General features: G+C 61.4%; 2 protein-coding genes and 1 non-coding gene across 4 annotated transcripts; all 3 read right to left on the bottom strand.

The window, feature by feature from the left end:
* Positions 1-8,975, bottom strand: Slc5a5 (solute carrier family 5 member 5). 2 transcript variants are annotated; one of them, XM_036166591.1, is made up of 15 exons: positions 8,564-8,975; positions 8,018-8,083; positions 7,452-7,503; positions 7,282-7,349; positions 6,446-6,600; positions 6,047-6,187; positions 5,832-5,961; positions 5,447-5,535; positions 5,116-5,228; positions 4,973-5,043; positions 4,590-4,676; positions 4,331-4,512; positions 2,961-3,085; positions 1,905-2,020; positions 1-1,066 (listed from the first exon to the last, which is right to left on the bottom strand). In XM_036166591.1, the coding sequence occupies exons 1-15, from the start codon at positions 8,918-8,920 to the stop codon at positions 962-964; spliced, it is 1,857 nt and encodes a 618-aa protein (XP_036022484.1). In that variant the 5' UTR covers positions 8,921-8,975; the 3' UTR covers positions 1-961. The 2 variants fall into 2 exon arrangements, with proteins under 2 accessions (XP_036022484.1, XP_036022483.1); XM_036166590.1 differs by having other exon boundaries at positions 4,973-5,228.
* A 2,431-nt stretch (positions 8,976-11,406) lies between these two features.
* Rpl18a (ribosomal protein L18a) lies at positions 11,407-13,418 on the bottom strand. Its single transcript, XM_036166505.1, has 5 exons — positions 13,339-13,418; positions 12,137-12,316; positions 11,934-12,063; positions 11,621-11,730; positions 11,407-11,533 (listed from the first exon to the last, which is right to left on the bottom strand). The coding sequence occupies exons 1-5, from the start codon at positions 13,354-13,356 to the stop codon at positions 11,441-11,443; spliced, it is 531 nt and encodes a 176-aa protein (XP_036022398.1). The 5' UTR covers positions 13,357-13,418; the 3' UTR covers positions 11,407-11,440.
* Positions 11,782-11,912, bottom strand: LOC118569259. Its single transcript, XR_004943048.1, has one exon. It is a non-coding gene; the product is annotated as a small nucleolar RNA SNORA68 (small nucleolar RNA).
* Positions 13,419-17,250: the final 3,832 nt, after the last annotated feature.

Below are 17,250 nucleotides of genomic sequence, written 5' to 3'. Positions count from 1 at the left end.
TTTTTATTCATTGTAGACAAACGCTGGAAACAATCTAGCTATCCATCTGCTGGGAATGAGTGACACGTTGTGGTATGTCCATACAATGGAATACTACTTGGCATTGAAAAAGAGTGAAATATTGATATACACAAAAGTATGGAGAGATCACTAGACAGCAGCCAGACTTCCTTAAGACCCTGTGTCAAAAACAAAAACAAAAATATGGAGGTCTAAGTGGGCAGTTCAGTGGTAGAGCGCTTGCTCAGCATGTACCCGGAGGTGAAGGGTGGGAAGCGTGGGAGGTGGCATATATGGGGCCTCGTGGGAGCTGTGAGCAATTAGCAGAGGCTGGGGGCTGATCGCAAAAGAAGCATGTTCCCTGGTAGTTCTGCAAACCACAAGTCACACTCAAGGTGTCACCATGTCCGTGTGTCTCGTGGGGGCTCTGAGAATCCAACCCGGCACTCCCCGGCCCTCCCGCCTCCTGGGGGCTGTGTCCTGGAGACACCCCACTCTCTGCCCCGGTTGGTTTCCCAGTGTCTGCGTCCCTCCCGCTATTTTAAAAACTCCTTCGCGGTGGTGGGGATGGGACCCTGGGCCTACTGCGTGCTGAGCAAGCCCTCCCCTGCTAGCAAGGCGCAGGCCAGGTAACTTATATTTGTTTGTTGGGGGCAGGGTCTGCAGTAGCCCAGGCTGGCCTCAGATACACTATGTAGCCCAGGATGCCCCTGAACTTTGAACCTCCCCAGTGTCGGGTGGACAGCCCTCAGTTTCTCTGCCTGTGAAATGGGCACCGGCGGCTCCACCGGCAAGCCTGTCTGGAGCAGCTCCACAAGGTTCCAGGCGGTTTCCGGGGCGGTGGAGAACATCCCGGGGAGGGGGGCCAGTGTCAGCCAAGCGTCCATGCAACGTCCCGTCCAGCCAATCAGAGAGGAGGCTGCTGGTCCGCGGCCCGCCACTGGCTTCCTGGGCCCCGCCCTCAGAGGTTGGTCTCGAGATCGCGCCCCGGGGACAGCGGGTGGGCCTCGTCGCCGGGCAGGAGGCCAGGGGTCTTTTTGGTCACAGCAGGGGTGACTTCCGGGCCCTGGGAGAAAGCGGAGGACATCACACACCCGCCCCAGATGGGTCCCCAGGTCGGCTATGTGCAGAGGGGCCACCCCCGGCCGCTCAGGCTGTGGAGACAGGGCCTCTGTATCCCAGTGGAGCCTCGAACTTGCAGTGATCCTCCTGCCTCAGTGCTGAGATCACCACCAGGCCCGCACCCAGGTTCATAACATTATTATTATTATTACTATTATTATTATTATTATTATTATTATTATTATTATTTTATATTATGGATATGGGTTTTGGCTAGCATGTGTGTGCGTGCCCAGTGCCTGCAGAGGCCAGCAGGGGACCCCTGGAGCTACAGACATAGGTGCTGGGCAGGGACCGGGTCCTCCGCGGGCCACTGCCCCCTCTCACTGTCACTTGAGACAGGCTCTCTGGGCCCTGGAGGCCTCAGGCCTGCCATAGCTCAGGGTGGCCTTGCACTTGGCATTCCTGTCTCTGGTGTCACCTGCTGGAAAGCCTCTTTCTCTGTGTCACTCTGGGCTCCCACTTTGGGGGCATGGGCGCTGCAGTCCCCGGGCTCAGCTCCAGCCCAGCTCCCCCCTCCGTTTCTTATGCAACTCTGAATTAAGTAATGTTATCTTAAGAATATTCTTCAGAAGTGTCTCTCGAGTGGAAACCAGTTTCCCCCGCCACAGGCAGGAAATAATTGTTTAAAAAAACAGATATGATAAAAATAGACAGTGCTCATCTGTGTCGGCCCCTGGGAAAGGGAGATCTGTAACCGCGGAGAGGAATCTGCCCGGCCCTGGTGCTGCCCCGCCGGGTCCCCACGGCCTTGGTGCCCAGCCACCCGAGCTGGATCTGACCTTCACCAGGCTGTCCTCCAGGGTGGTGGCGTCTTCCTTCGGGGCCACGGACGCCGTCTGCCTAGCGAGGTCCCACCACAGCAGTCCGGGGCCCAGGGAGCTGCGCTTGGTGGGGCCTGAGGGGCAGAGCACGGGGACTCAGGGTCGGCGCTCGTCCAGCCCCGAGCCCACCCAGTGGCTGCCCACTCCTGAGGAGGCGGGTTGGCTTTAGCTCCAGGTGGTTTTTCTCTTTTTGAGACAGGGTCTGTCCTAGAACTCATGGCAATCCCCCTGCCTCTGCCTCCAGAGTGTCGGTATCACAGGTGGGTACCATCTCTCAGCAAGCTGGGAGTGTCCAGCGTTCAGTCCACAAACTGTTTCAACCCTAGTGTCTAGAAGTTCAGCAAACCTGAGGGCATCAACTCGTTCTATCAGAGACGTGACCCAGGCTGGGGCTGTGGTCGGTTATCAATGGATTCGCAGCTCAGGGGTAGAGGGTTTACTGGGCACACACCGAGCCTTGGCTTCCGTCCCCGAACACGTAAACCAGGCATGATAGTGCATGATCTCATGAGAATCCGAAGTTCAAGGCCTGTCTCAGCTACTTAATGAGTTTGAGGCTAGCCTGGGCTACATGAAACCCTGTCTCAAAAGGAAATATGTGAATAAAGAGAAGTATGGCATGGGTTGAGTGCACACATGCCATGCAAGCATTGAGGAAGCTGAGGCAGGAGGATTGTCACGAGTGCGAGAGTCAGTCTGAGCTACAGAATGAGGACCCCACTCCCCATCTCAAACCCAAGCAAACAAATCTGTGGGGCCCAGGAGCCTCCCCACACAGATTTGGTTTCAGGACCGCGGACAGCGCCCCACATCCCTGGGCCTTAGCTGGGACTCTCCTGGAGGAAATTGCCTCAGTTCCCACGTCTGCAAAACAGAACCCGCCTCGTGGGACGCAGGGTGCCTCGGGATGACGCGAATGTGCCAGCTCACAGCCGGTGGGGCCCCTTCCAGCTCTTCTTTGGGAGTCGTGATGGAGGCAGGAGGGCTGACCTCCATGGAGGCCCCTGCACTCACCCGTCAGATAGCTGATGAGGGCGCCACACAGCATGGTGGTAAGCGTGCCCAGAGCCCCGTAGTAGAGATAAGAGATGGCATAGAAGGTGTCAGCCAGGGCAGGGCGGCCTTCGTCCACTCCAGAGCTGGTGGGAGAGGAGGTATGGAGATGCCATCTGTCTACAAGCCACACTTCGCCCACCCTGTCAGCTCAGCCCTCACTCAGACCTGCGCAGGAGCCAGGTCTCCCCACCCACCATGGCTCCCCAGTAATCTTGGAATTAAATAAAACCAATTGCTTAGGGAAAAAACCCTTCTGGTCAGCCTCCATAGACGCACCCTCTGAAGCAGAGGGGAACGCCATCGGGACCTCACCAAGCCTGGAAGGGTCAGTTGGCTGTGGGGCATTTTCTTTTCTTACTTTTCTAGAAGGAACCCGGGTCCCCTCCCATGCTAGGAAAGTGCTCAACCACTGAACTCATCCCAGCCCAGGCCTCCTTTTGGGACAAGGTCTAGCTAAGTTGTCCAAGAAGGCCTTGAAGTCACAGCTTCTGGAGTGCTGGGAGAAGAAGCTTATGCACACTTGGCCTTGTGCACAAAGGTTTAACTGATGAGCAGTTACATACATGTGGTATATCTATTCAATGGAATATTACTCAACCACAAAAAGGGAAAAAAATGGTATACCCTTCACTCACAGATAGTCATGGATGAACTTTCTAAACAAGTCAAGACACAAAAGCCCACATATTCTAAGATTTTGTTCATTCAAAAAGTCCTTAAGAGAGAAATCCACAGACTCAAAACATGGATCCTCCCAGAAGCTAGGAGAATTAAAAATTTTAATGTATTAATGTAGCCCAGATTGTCTTCAAACTAACTCAGTAGCAGGATGATCCATGATCTCACCTGCTGCCTGCACCTTAGACAGGCTTGTGCCACCACACCCAGCTAAACCTAAGTTTTTATGGTTAGTTGTGTAGGATGAATTACATCCCAATAAAAAAATATAATCATTGAGAAAGAAAGAAATAAAAAGTAGCCAGACATGTTGGGCCACACCCATGATCCCAGCATGCAGCAGGTGGGGTCAGGGGGACCATGGGCTTGTTCTGAGAGTTCTGGGGGCCAGCCTGGGCTACATGAGACTCTGTCTCCAACTATTAAAATAAAATTAAATAAAGCCCAAAGCCAGATAATTCCTTTGCCTTCAGCCCCTCTGACCTTCTGTTAAACTCAGCTCACATCCCTGTAGCCTCCGCAATCTGAACGTGGCCCCAGGGCCTTTGCACAGACTGTTTTTACCCCCTAGACATGCTCTTTCCCCGGCTCCCTGTCCCTTCCTGTTGACACCCTGACATCCACCCTGGACCCCGACCCGGGCTGCTCACCTGGGGACCCTGCTGGAGGCGTTGGCAGCTCCGGGTGGGCCCATGAGGACCGAGGCATTGGTGCAGCCGGCGGCCGAGGTGGGCAGCACCCCCATGATGTGCTCTCCGGGTGGATACAGTGTGGCCCCCACGGCCACCCACAGGGATACAGCCAAGCCTGCAGCCAGCCCCGACAGGACGCCCTGGGGGCAGGGTCATCGTGAGGGGCGGCGCTTCCTGACCTTGACCCGAAGACCACGCCCACACCCTCCCCACTCACGGGCGTGTTGCAGGCTGGGAGCAGCATCCCCAGCGTGAAGGCGCCCAGCAGAGGCCCACTGATGACGCCCATCACTGTGAAGGAGCCCTGTGAGGCAGGTGGAGAAAGGCTGGGCTTGGCTACCACCTCTCAGGACTCAGTTTCCCCAACCCTCTTTGTCCCCGAAGGCTGGTAGACAACGACAGTGACAGGGCTCAGGTGTGCCCTCGACCTCTATGTAGCTAAGGCTAGCCTTGAACTCCTCACCTTCCTGCATCAGCCTCTGGGATGACAGGCGCTCAGGCGCCAAGCCCCAGCCCCCAGTGTCCCCAGCAGCCCGGGCTTGTCCCTGAGCCTTGGCTAGGCTCACGCTGGGGGTGCAGGCAGGTGGGGTTGGGTCTCACCTGGAGGACACCGCCTCCCAGCAGCGAGGACAGAGCGGCCACCGTGAGGCAAGCTGAGCCGTAGATGAGGGCTGTGGGGCAGGGGTGGCGTCGAGTCAGTGCGGAGAACCTCCCTGGCCCCACACCCTGGCCCCCAAACTCACAGAGCCCTTTAGAGATGAGGACAAGCTTCCGAGGTGCCAGGCTGGGCATCCGCGGCTTGATGAGGTCTTCCACAGTGACGGCTGCCATGGCGTTGATACTGGTAGATGCTGTGCTGCGGGAGGGGGGGCGGGGACACAAGCGCACAGCCTCAGGGCATAGAGCAGCTGCGGGGTGCTGGCCATCAGACACTGTCCCGCTGCAGGCCCTCTGCCTGGCCCCCTCCACAATTAATGGGCAGGGCCAGAACTTTGCATCCTTGAGGAGATGGCCAGTCAGTATGGATCAGAGCCCCCAGGCTGAGTCACAGCTGGGGCAGAGCAGGGCGCTCACCTGAGGGTGCCACTGTAGGCACAGGCCAGGAAGAGCCCGGGGACTCCGGGCAGGTCCTCAAAAATGTCCAGCACGAGTAGTGGCATGTACTGTGGGAGACAGAGGCCTCTGGCTGTCACACACACGGGCGGTGGCTTCTGTTTGGTTCTGGTGTCCTGGGCAGGCCAGCCCTGGCTACGTAGCGCGTTAGGCCAGCCTGAGCTACCCGAGACCTCCCTCGACGGTCTGGCTGCTCCGTGTGCCGTCTCGCTGGCCTGAGGTCTCATCTTGTGACTCTGGGTTGGTTGGCATGCTCCTCTTGCCCCCCACGCTCCCTCCCTCCCCTGCTCCCAGCTCCCCTCTGAGCGGGGGAAGGAAAGGGGCGGAATCTGCTGAGTGCGCTCACCTGGTCCGGCGCTGAGATGCGCCCCCTGAGGAGGGGGTCACAGTCTCTGTAGAAGACGAACATGACGACGCCACAGCACGCGGCGCTGAGCACGATCAGAAGGAGGCCCAGCTGGTTGACAAGCAGGGCCCTGGGCGGATGGGGGAGTCTTAGGGGTGTGTGGGGAGGCCCGCCCGCCCCAGAAGCCTCTGCCCGGCCCTCTCCTGAACACTCACAGCTTGGCCTTCCTCTCTGTGCCGCAAGCCACGTAGCGCTGAACCTGGGCTTGGTTTACCCCGTACATGGAGAGCCACACCAGCGTGCCGCCCACCATGAAAGTCCAGAAGGTGTAGCGGCTCCGGGGATCGGGGTCAAAGCTGAGCAGGGAATGAGGCAGGTTAGCGCTATGCGAAGATGTCCCCTCCTCAGGTCACCCGCGGCTGTTCTAGATCCTAAGGGGACTTGGGCAGTGGGTTTTGAAGTGTGAGTATGAGTGTTCTGTGTTGAGTTTTGCTCCCTTCTGCGACACCTGTGGAGGAGGGACTCAGAAACTATCCTCCCATCATCACAGCCTGGGGAGGCTGAGGCATCATGTGAGGCTAGCCTGGGCTACGCAGTGAGGCCCTGTCTCTCACTCCATCAGGTTGATCCGGGAATGGTTCTGGGCGAGACCGAGCACGTTCCAGGGGCCCCCCATGAGCATGGCGCCGCGGGCCAGGATCACCCAGAAGCCGCTGAGCATCACCACCACCTGGAACACGTCTGTCCAGACCACGGCCTTCATACCGCCCTGTGCATGGGAGCGGAGAGGGCACCCGGGTCACGGCCTACCCAGAGCCGCTGGGGCAGCATTAGTCAGGGGGAGGCTGCGCACGCCGCCCGCCCGGCCTCCTGCGCCCAGGGAACCAGGCCCTCCCCGGCCCCCACCTGTAAAATAGTGTGCCTGCCCGTGGTTGACTGAAGGGTTAAATAAGGTAAGGAAGGATGCGATGCGCCGGCGACCCCGCAAGCAGCCCAGTATCTGCTCTCTTTGTCCCTCTTTTCCCATGCGTGTGTAGCCAAGGCTGGCCTAGAACCTGCAGGCCTGCGACCTCAGCCTCCCCAGTGCTGCGGTGGCACAGCTGGGCAGCACATCTGTCGTCTCACACGGGCTACAGCGCCAGGAAGAGCCGCCAGAAAGAACATGCCGGCCCGGTGGCACAGCCAAGACGCGGACCCAGAGAAGAGCAGCCGGAGTGTCAGCTAGCTCCAGCTAAAACCAGCTCCTCTGGACAGACAGACGGAGGCTGCAGCTCCGGGACCAGGGAGCCGGGGCAAGGCTCCAGCCGCTCCTGCGCGCGCCTGCCCACGAGTCAGCCCTTAGGTAGGGGAGGCCGTGGGGCCCAGTCAGGCAGGGGCTACCTGGGGGAGTTGGGATGGTGCTGCCCGTCTGGGTCGCCACAAGGCCGCGCAGCGGCCACGGCCCACTCACCACGGTCGTGTACAAGGTGCAGATTACTCCCGTGGACAGGAGCGACGCCCAGATGTCCAACCCGGTCACTGCAAAACACACCTCCTGTCAGGCCTCCAGCCTTCTGCCGGCTCGCGAGGTCCAGCCTGGGCTGCTGGGCTCCCGGCCCCTCCCCCGCCCGCCAGTCAGACCTTGGTTCAGGATGAGCGCGGGCGCGTAGATCACGATGCCCGTGTACAGCATCTACGGGTGGGAGGGCCGTGAGGCAGGGGGCGGAACGGGGCGGGGCCATGAGGAAGAGGGCGGGGCCAGGGCCAGGGTGGGCGGGCCGAGTGGCCGGGGTGGGCGTGGCCGGGGTCAGGGTGGGCGGGCGAGTGGCCGGCGTGGGCGTGGCCAGGGCCAGCGGGCCGAGCGGCCGGTGTGGGCGTGGCCGGGGTCAGGGTGGGCGGGCCGAGTGGCCGGGGTGGGCGTGGCCAAGGTAAGGGTGGGCGGGCCGAGTGGTCGGGGTGGGCGTGGCCGGGGCCAGGGTGGGCGGGCCGAGTGGCCGGGTGGGCGTGGCCGGGGTCAGGGTGGGCGGGCCGAGTGGCCGGGGGGGCGTGGCCGGGGCCAGGGTGGGCGGGCCGAGTGGCCGGGGTGGGCGTGGCCAGGGTCATGGTGGGCGGGCCGAGTGGTCGGGGTGGGCGGGCCGAGTGGTCGGGGTCAGGGTGGGCGGGCCGAGTGGCCGGGGTGGGCGTGGCGCGGCGGGCGGCTGGCTCACCGTGGCCACCAGGTACTGCAGCGCCCCGCAGAGCCGCACTGCCGCGCTGAAGCGGAGCTCTAGGTACTGCGGAGGGAGCCAGGGCTGGAGGTCACCGGCACCGCCCCGTCGGCGCCCTCCTTGTCTCACCCCCTCCCTGCGCTCCCGGAGTGCTTTCGAGCCAGGGAGCTGCACGATACTGAGGTCCTAGCCTTCCGAGTGTCACTACCCTGGTTGGACGGCTGCAGGGTGCCATGAGGTTTCCCTAACGAGTCCCGGCTGGCTTGGCGCTCGCGGCAATCCTCCTGCCTCGGCCTCCCGTGCTGAGACTACAGGGCGGCGCCATCCTGTCCCCTACGCTAGCGGCTGGGAAGTACTGCGGGGCCCTGGGCTCGCGGCCGCCGGCGTTTGACCGTGCGCGGGCCGGGCGGGCGGGAACAGGTGTCAGCGGAGCCGCCGCCCGACGCTGCTTCCCGCTGCGGGACCCAGACCGGCTCTTCCTCCTTCCTGGCCCTGCCCAGCGCCCGCGGCATCCTCCCGGAACCTTCCCGCGGGACCGGGCCCTACCTGGTAGGTGCTGGTGAGGCCCAGGCGGTAGAACACCGGCAGGAAGAGCAGGGCGGTGAGCAGCGAGTTGAGCAGCTGGCCGGCGCACATCCACAGGAACTTGAGGCCGTAGCGCGCCGCCTCGGCGGGGACCCCGAGCACCTGCACGGCCGACATGAAGCTGGCGGCCAGCGACAGCCCCACGGGCACGGCCGCCAGCTGCCGGCCCCCGGTGAAGAAGTCGTCGGCGCTGCGCTGGCCGCCGCGGGCCAGGCCGACCCACAGCCCGATGCCCGTGGACACCAGCAGCATCGCCGCGAACACGCCGTAGTCCCAGGGCCCGAAGGTGGCCCGCGCCCCGGCCTCCGCGCCCTCCATGGGCACCGGTGAGTGCGGGCGGCTGCGGAGGCGTCGGGACCCCGGTCGTGGCGGCGCGCCCCAGCCCTGCCGTCGGTCCCCTGTGCGCGCCGCGGATTTATTGGGCTCCGGGGTCAGCGCGGCTCCGCCCCCCAGCCTGGGAGGCGGGCGCGACCCGCACCCTTTCCGCCCTGGGGCTCGCGGGCCTGCGGGGTGCGGGCGGCCAGGGTGGGGGCTGCCCCGCGACTCCCTCGCTCCTGCCACCTTCTCCCACGGCCAGGGCTGTGGACAGACGGCACAGCCTGCCGCCTTTGGTACCCGGAGCTCCGAGGAGCCCGGCCCCGGGGTTCCCTTTCCGGGGAGGCTTCCGGGCTCCCTAAGGAAAAGCGCTCGACTGAGTGCCTCCCCAGCGGGCATTTGCCTTTTTCCCGCAGTGTGGGGCAGGGAACCGTCCAACCTTGCCCTCCAGCCAAGCCCGGTGGGAGGCGCTCGGTTGGAGAATCTCTCTCTCCCTCTCTCCTCTTGTTCCTGCCTTCTCCTTCCCGCAGGTTGGCCTCGACACTGTGGCAATCCTCCTGCCTCGGCTACCCTAGTGCTGGGGTGACAAGTGTGGACCACCCTGCCTCCACAAACTCATTTGCTCGTTCTTTGGGCGCCCATCTCCTTCAATTGCTGGTACAGGCTGGTACTCTGGCGAAGGACTGGGTCCTAAGCAGTTTTCGTAGCTTCCAAGAGGACTTGACCCGCTTGGGACGATGCAGCTTGCGGCTCGGGAGCCGTCACCGTGGGACGGTTCCCGGACGAGCTGGTGGGGAACCTGGGTGTCCAGGGTTGGTTCCCTGTGGGGCCCCCACGTTGCGGGTGACCTAGCAAGTGGAGGATCCGTGGCAGGAGCCTGGCTCGGAGGACCCTGCTCCTGCCGGTCGGACTGGCCCCGCCCCGAGGCGAATCGAGAGACAGGGCCCACAGCAGCAAGGGGCCTGGGGCAGGAAGGAGCCAGAGGTGCTGCTGGGACCACGGGCTAGAGCCATCTCCAAAACCTTGGTGTCCTGAGGACTCTGAACTGAGGGCTTTCAGGTCTTCAAAATGCTTGAGAAGGGGCGGAGCAGAGAACTGGGGGAGATGGATGGACCTGAGCTATCTCCCCCAGTGACCTGGGACTGGAGGGAAGCAGCGAGGTGGGGGTGGGAAGCTTCCCAAACCAGGACAGTTCTGCAGGGTTCAAGTGTCTGACTGACACGCGGGGACCCAACTAGCAGCCAACTTGTGCCCAATGTTCTAGCATCACTCAGAGCTGTGGCTGGAATCCAGCCCAGGGCTCTCTATGCAGTTTGCTTTTTTTCCGGACTGGCCTGGAACTGGAGAACTGCCTGCCTCTGGCCGCAGTGCTGGGATTCCAGGCGAGGGCCACCACCGCACCACCAGGCAGTCTTCTTTAAGCCTGTCCAGAATCTCTGAGGCCAGGCAGGCCCATGCTACCAGGAACAAACCCTAAATCGACTTGTGTGTATATACGGGTGACAGGGTGGGTGCCCGTGAATGCGGGTGCCTGTAGAGGTCAGAGGCACTGGATCCCCTGGGGCTGGAGTCCCAGATGTGGGCTTAACTTAGGTGCTGGAGACCAACTCAGGTCCTCCGCAAGACCTGCACCAGCTCCTTGCCCAAAGCATCCAGCTGGAGCACTGGGTGCGGCCAGAATTCCCCTGTCCAGAGAACTGTGAACCATGACACCACGCCCAAGCCGGAGACTGGGGTGAGTGGATGACGACGGAATGAAGACCTTTACTCTGTTTGGTAAGATGAGATGGCTCACGACATTGAAAACTGGCTGCTCTTAGGGGAAGGGATCCACCAAGTTATAACTTCATCTCCAGGGGAGCAGACGCCATCTTCTGGCCTAAGTTATCAGTGTTAAGCACCTACAGACCTCGAGCCAATTTGGTGTGTTGTCAGGGTCTCAAAGCAGCACCCCAGAGAGCAGTACCTTTAAGGCTGCCTTCACATTAGCTCTCTATCACCCAGCAGGAAGCCCGTGAGGGCAGCAGTCTTGATTCCTGCACACTGTAATGCCACTGTATCCAGGAGTCAGTGTGGCTAGCACAGTTGGTCAGAATCCAGCCAGGACATGGTGTGGACCAAAAGGACACTGCTCTGTCCAAGCCCCAACCCCATCTGCCTAGTCCACAGCTAGGCATCGGCGGTACTGGAGAAAAAAGTGCGACCCTCTGCTCAAGGGCAGCCCCAGGAGGTGCTGGGGCTCAGTGGGCCTCATTCCCATCAGTAGAGGCTTAGAGCCAGGGGGATAAGGGGCTTTCAACCAGGTGGATTAAGTTCGTGCTTGGAATTCTCAGGCCCGAGCCAGCACCCTGGAGACGGCAGCAACAGCCACCTCTCAATGTCACACCCGGGCTCGGCCCACACGACCTGCGTTTGCAATAAAGCTGCTGAGTACAGAGCGACAGAAAGAGGCCTGGAGGCCCCCAGGGACACAGAAACAAAGCCAGGCATACTCTCTGGAGTTTATTCAGCGGGTCTCCGGGTCTAGAAGAAGGTGTTAGGCCTCTTGGTGGTGAAGCGAGGCTTGTGCTGGCGCCGTAACACACGATGTGGCAACGGGAACTTGATCTTCGAGTCCTGTGGAGAGGGACGGGTGAATATCCAGGGCTCAGCCGGGCGGAACACCCCCCACTGCCCTGCGTCAGCCCCACTGGGGACACTCACGTGGAACTGCTTGACAGCGGGCCGGCGGCACTTGCCCGCAGCAATCTCTTCCACCTTCATGATCTGGATGGAGTGCGCGCGGGCACGGTGCCGGGCACCCATGTCTCGGTCTGCGGAAGAAAGAAGTCAGCCCCAGGCACCCCCGCGGCACCTGCCCCCAGGACTGTAGAACCTCCTGATTCACTCTGGGGGGCACCGCGCAGCCCCCCAAAGGCGACGAAGCCTCTTTGCTGTGCGCACCACTGTTTAAACGGCTGCTACAGGCAGCGGCCGTTCTTGGGTTGGGTGCCAGAGGGCTGGGCCGAGCACTCACAGCACTGCGTGACAGCACCCGCGGTGGTCAGGTCCCGGTACTCCCGGTACATGTTGTGTGTGCCACTGCGGGAGTCATAGCGCAGCCAGATGCCGAAGTTCTTCACGCGCAGCGGCGACTTCTCAAATACCTGGGGCGAGGAGAACAGTGAGTGTGCTGCCCTGGCTCGGGTGTGTGGGGGGTACCGCGGGCCCAGGCCGCACCTGCCCGCAGTACACGATCTCTCCCGACGACTTCTTCATCTTCTTCAGCTGCGACAGGAAGTACCAGAAGCGGGACTTGGCCACCACATGGTTGGGCGCGAAGATGCACATTCGGTACAGCGGTGGCGTGTGGCACTTCGGGGTGGGCAAGCAGTGCCCCACCACCTTGTACTCCCGGAGCTGAAAGACAGGGACTGAGTGGGGGCTGCTGGGGACATGGAACTGCCCCCCGACTATCCGCCCCAGACCCGAGGTCGGCCTGTGCCTCACAAGCGAGGGCCTGGCAGCAACCCCGCTCCCCGAGTTGGCAGACACACACCCTGAAGTTGACTTTTTGTCCTTCCCAGGCGTCAGGCAGGCGAATCCGGCCTCCGATTTGCAAAGAGCTGAGGATGACCCTGCCCCCGGCCCCCGTTCCCCGCGCGCCCCCGGCCCCCGTGCTCCCCCGGCCCCCGGCCCGTGCTCCCCCGGCCCCCGTGCTCCCCGCGCGCCCCCGGCCCCCGTTCCCCACGCGCCCCCGGCCCCCGTGCTCCCCGCGCGCCCCCGGCCCCCGTTCCCCGCGCGCCCCCGGCCCCCGTGCTCCCCCGGCCCCCGTGCTCCCCCGGCTCCCGGCCCGCGCTCCCCGCGCGCCCCCGGCCCCCGTGCTCCCCGCGCGCCCCCGGCCCCCGTGCTCCCCCGGCTCCCGGCCCGTGCTCCCCCGGCCCCCGTGCTCCCCCGGCTCCCGGCCCGTGCTCCCCGCGCGCCCCGGGCCCGTGCTCCCCCGGCTCCCGGCCCGTGCTCCCCCGGCCCCCGGCCCCCATTCCCCGTGTTCCCCGCGCGCCCCCGGCTCCCGGCCCCCGTGTTCCCCCGGCTCCCGTTCCCCGTGCTCCCCCGGCCCCCGGCTCCCGAGACCAGAGCCAGCAGCCGAGCTCCTCCGAACCCCAACAGCCATGTGCAGCGTGGGGCGCGGGGTCTTCCACGCTGGAACTCGCGCTAGCCACCTGCCTCCACGGCTCCCACTCGGGCCCTCACCGACCCGCTCCCTCCGCGGCGGCCTAGCACGCGGCGCCCGCCATGTTGCCGCGAGGAGCCCGGGCCCATGGCCAGCGGCCGGAGACCTGCAAGCGGGTCCCGGCGGCCACGCACGCGCCATCCCGGCACACAGCCACTCCGCGCGGCCCCGCCGCCAACGCCGCGCCCCTACCGCACCGCGGCCTCCTTACCGTGCCCGAGGCCTTCATGGCGGTGCGTCCTCGTTCGACGCCCACCACAAAAGGAAGTGTTTCTTTCCGCGCAGGCTCTCACCATCGAGTCCCTGACGGAAGTCCCGCCCTTCCGCATGCCGTGCGTCCATTGGATACCTATACTAGCGCTCTAAGATCTCAGCTTCTTAATTGGCTACAGGTCAGTAGGTATACGCCCCACCTCTCCCACGCAGAGACTACAATTCCCAGGAGGCAGAGCGACGAGCTTTTACAAGTTCCTCCGGAGCTACGACAGAGCCTGTGAGCGCGGGGGATGCTGGTAGTGGTAGGCATAGTGGGAGCCCAGCGATCTTTCTTTTCTTCCTTTCTCATTTTACATCATCCATCTGTGTATCTACCCATCTATCACCCATCATCTATCCATCCTTAAAAAATTGTTGTAGCCGGGCAGTGGTGGTGCACGCCTTTAATCCCAGCACTCGGGAGGCAGAGCCAGGTGGATCTCTGTGAGTTCGAGGCCAGCCTGGGCTACAGAGCGAGTTCCAGGAAAGGTGCAAAGCTACACAGAGAAGCCCTGTCTCAAAAAACCAAAATGAATGAATGAATGAATAAATAAATAAATAAATGTTGTATTAGTTCATTTTTTAGGAGAGCGTCGGGCCCCCGGGACCCGAGTTACATGGTCTTGAGCTATCTTGTGGGTGCTGGGAATCGAACTCCAGTCCGTGCTCTTAGTTGCTGAGCTATCTCTCTGGCACCAACGATTTTTTTAAATCTGTAATCAATTTATTTTACCGTTTGTTGAGAAAGGATTTGTGTGGCGAAGCCCGCCTCTAAGTCGCTGTGATTCCCCTGCCTCAGGTTCCTGAGTCTTGGGATGCAGGAGTGTGCCACCCGCCGGCCCGTGCCGCTGTTTCTTTCCTGGCCCGCCTCTCTTTACTGCAGGGAGACGGGCTTTGCTCGCGGCCACTAGGTGGCGCGACCGTCCCTTCGGCTGCGCTGCGAGGCGGAGCTCGGCCTATCTGGACTCGTCGGCCTCCGCTAGTCCAGAGATTTAGACGCTGGGCGTGGTGGCACATGTCCGTGGTCTTACAAATGAGAAACTGAGGCAGGAGGATGCTGGCCGCTTAGCAAGATTCCCTCGTACAGGCTCCCGAAATGAGCAGCCTACGAGCATGGCTGCGTGCAATGGGCAGGCTGGGACACAATGCCTCCCTCTGCTGGCACGCGCTGCTCCGTGCCTGCCCTCTGCTGCTGAAGTGGGTGGGCAGACACTGAAAGATGCAGGACAGATGCTGGGGCGCAGCGTAGACTCTGAGAGGGCACCGGGTACGAAATGGAGACACAGGGATGAGGAAGAAGTCGGTACCCACAGGCCTTAACCTTGGGCCTGGCCTTGGCGTGAATTCCAAGTCTGTAAGGCCCAGGACCCACAGCTAGAGAGAGGGTGCGGGGCTGTCTGTTTTGCAGATGTCCCCTTTGGGCTCTCTCAGTCTTTTTTTTTTTTTTTTTTCCCTTTTCTTTAATATTTATTTGTAAGTGTTCTGCCTGCAGGCCAGAAGAGGGCGCCAGATCTCATTACAGATGGTTGTGAGCCACCATGTGGGTGCTGGGAATTGAACTCAGGACCTCCGGAAGAACAGTCGGTGCTCTTAACCTCTGAGCCATCTCTCCAGCCCCCAGGCTCCAGTCTTAACACACCTCCTGCTCCAACGGGCTCTACTCTTGGGGGCTATGACGAATCCCATCGGAGCTGCATGTTGGTAGGACCCCAGGCTTCGTCACGAAGGCTGTCAGGGTTCTGGATTGCTAGGCTGCTGACTCCGCCTCTCCTTCCTCTGTGCACCTGGTTAACCTGGGGTCTCAGGCCACCTTGCTTTGGTCCCTCAGTCCCCTCCCTACTCACTCCAGTCCCGGTACCTGTCAGAGCGGGGGAGGATTCTGCACCCAGCCCTCAGACCCCAAAAGGATGGGGCACTGGGTCACGTGTGAAGGGGCCTGGAGTCGGCACAGAACACACCCAGACACCATATTTCCAACCCAGATTTATCACCCCAGAGGGACAAGTGAAGTTGGGGCGCCTCTTGATCCCACAAGACAGCAGCAGGAGTTTCTGCAGACGTGGGTTTTTAGGGAGAAAAAGGGGAAGTCTGTGTGATTTGGTAAATCCTGACTGGACAGGTTAGCCAGTGTAGCCAAATAAGGAATTTTGATTGCTGGGCCTTGTGGTTTTGATAGTTGGACCTTGAAGTTTTAGTCAGGCATAAGGAAGTGGCCACATAAGGGAATGGACCTTGGTGGTGAGTGCACAGACGGACAGACAGACACACACACACACACACACACACGGTCTATTTACTCAATGTGGACATCCACACTTGACATCCCAGCCACTCTGGAGACTGAGACACATCACAGAATCTGAGATGCCATAAAGTTTACTCCTACTACCAAAAAAAAAAAAAAAAAAAGTCCTAAATAGAGGCTGGAGAGATGGCTCAATGGTAAGAGCACTGGCTGATCTTCATAGGACCCAGGTTCAATCCCCAGCACTGACATGAGCTCACAACTGTGTGTCTACAGTTCCAGGGGACCTGCTCGGGCACCAGGCACACATCTGACACACAGACATACTTGTAGGCAAAACACCCTTACACATAAAACTTAATTAAAATTGAGAAAGGTGCACGTGACAGGGCTGGCAAGATGCTCTCTAGAGAAGTGTTTGTTGCCAAGCCTGGCAGCCTGGGTTCCATGCCCAGGACTCACTTTTGAAAGGAGAGACTGACTCATGAAAGTTTTCCTGACCTCCACTTGCCCAGCTGTGACAGATGTGGCCTGTGCCCCCTGCCCCCCTCCCCCAGTTTTTAAAAACTCCATCCTGGCCAGGTGGTGGTACACACGTGGGAGGCGGAGGCAGGCAGATCTTTGAGTTTCAGGCCAGCCTGGTCTGCAGGGTGAGTTCTGGGACAGCATTCCTGGACAGCTGCAGTTTCTAGACAGAGAAATCCTGTCTCGTACCCCCCCCCCCCAACAAAACAACGGCCCTTGACTGTTCCTCGTGGGTCACTGTACCCTGGCCCGAGATTCAGACTCCCTCTGCTGCCTGCGTCTGTAGTTCGATCGCTGGACACTACCTGGATCTGAACCCACACCCAGAGGGGCGAACAACCGTGACAGTTGGGGGCATAAAGGGAGCAGGGACGGTGGGGAGGAAGACCCCCCTGGGCTCCGGCAGAGCGGAGCTAGTGGCTCCCAGGAAGGCTGGAAGGAGCAGCCTGAGGGCTCACCGTCCCTCCGTCACACACGCACTCACACGCACTCACACGCACTCACACTCACACACACTCACACCCCGTTTCCACGCCGACAAGATGGCTGGATCTAGACGTGGACAGAGGTGAGGGCCGTGACCCGAGTGCCGTCTAGTGCTTTGGAACCGATCACAGCTCAAGGACTCGCGCCTTCCAGCTGTGCAGAGCGCTCGGCCTGCCCCGCCGCTCGGCGCCATCCTCCAAAGCCGGGAACTGAGGCAGGGGAATGGACAGTTTGAGGCCGCTGAGAAACAGGGACGGGGGGGGGGGGGGGAGGAGGGGAGGAGGGGGAGGAGCCTAAGGCATCCGGGAGAGCGCAAACTTCAGCCCCGGGTTCAAATCCCGAGGGACTCGGGGCGCAGGGAAGCCTGAGCGAAGGGATGGGCTGCGGGGCCCATGCTGCAAACCCCCCGGGTGGCTCGGGCCCGCACAGGGGCGGCACTTCTCCGGCTCCCCGTGTTTTGGTGGGGTCTCCCCGTGTAGCCTAAGTGGAATTTCCTGTGCAGTCGGGGCTGACCACAAACCCGGAGACCCGCCTGCCTCCGCCGCCTGTGCAGGGGCCAAAGGCGCCGCCGCCGCGCCCGATGTCTGCGTTTCCAGGTCTCCATGTGTGCGG

The sequence above is a fragment of the Onychomys torridus genome, chromosome 17, assembly GCF_903995425.1.
Source record: "Onychomys torridus chromosome 17, mOncTor1.1, whole genome shotgun sequence".
Lineage (NCBI taxonomy): Eukaryota > Metazoa > Chordata > Mammalia > Rodentia > Cricetidae > Onychomys > Onychomys torridus.
Note: the sequence above shows the minus strand (reverse complement) of the source record. Positions and strands in the feature narration are given on the sequence as shown.

Bases quoted from the DNA above. Each gene is read 5' to 3' on its own strand.
- Slc5a5 (XM_036166590.1), bottom strand. From the start codon at position 8,920: ATGGAGGGCGCGGAGGCCGGGGCGCGGGCCACCTTCGGGCCCTGGGAC. The intron at 8,084-8,563 runs GTAGGGCCCGGT...CTCCCTCCGCAG, and splicing joins GCCTCACCAGCACCTACCAG to TACCTAGAGCTCCGCTTCAG. The intron at 7,504-8,017 runs GTGAGCCAGCCG...TCCCACCCGTAG, and splicing joins TGCAGTACCTGGTGGCCACG to ATGCTGTACACGGGCATCGT.
- Rpl18a (XM_036166505.1), bottom strand. The intron at 11,731-11,933 runs GTGAGTGCTCGG...TTTCTTCCGCAG, and splicing joins GGGTGCTGTCACGCAGTGCT to ACCGAGACATGGGTGCCCGG. The intron at 11,534-11,620 runs GTGAGTGTCCCC...CCCTCTCCACAG, and splicing joins CCGCTGTCAAGCAGTTCCAC to GACTCGAAGATCAAGTTCCC.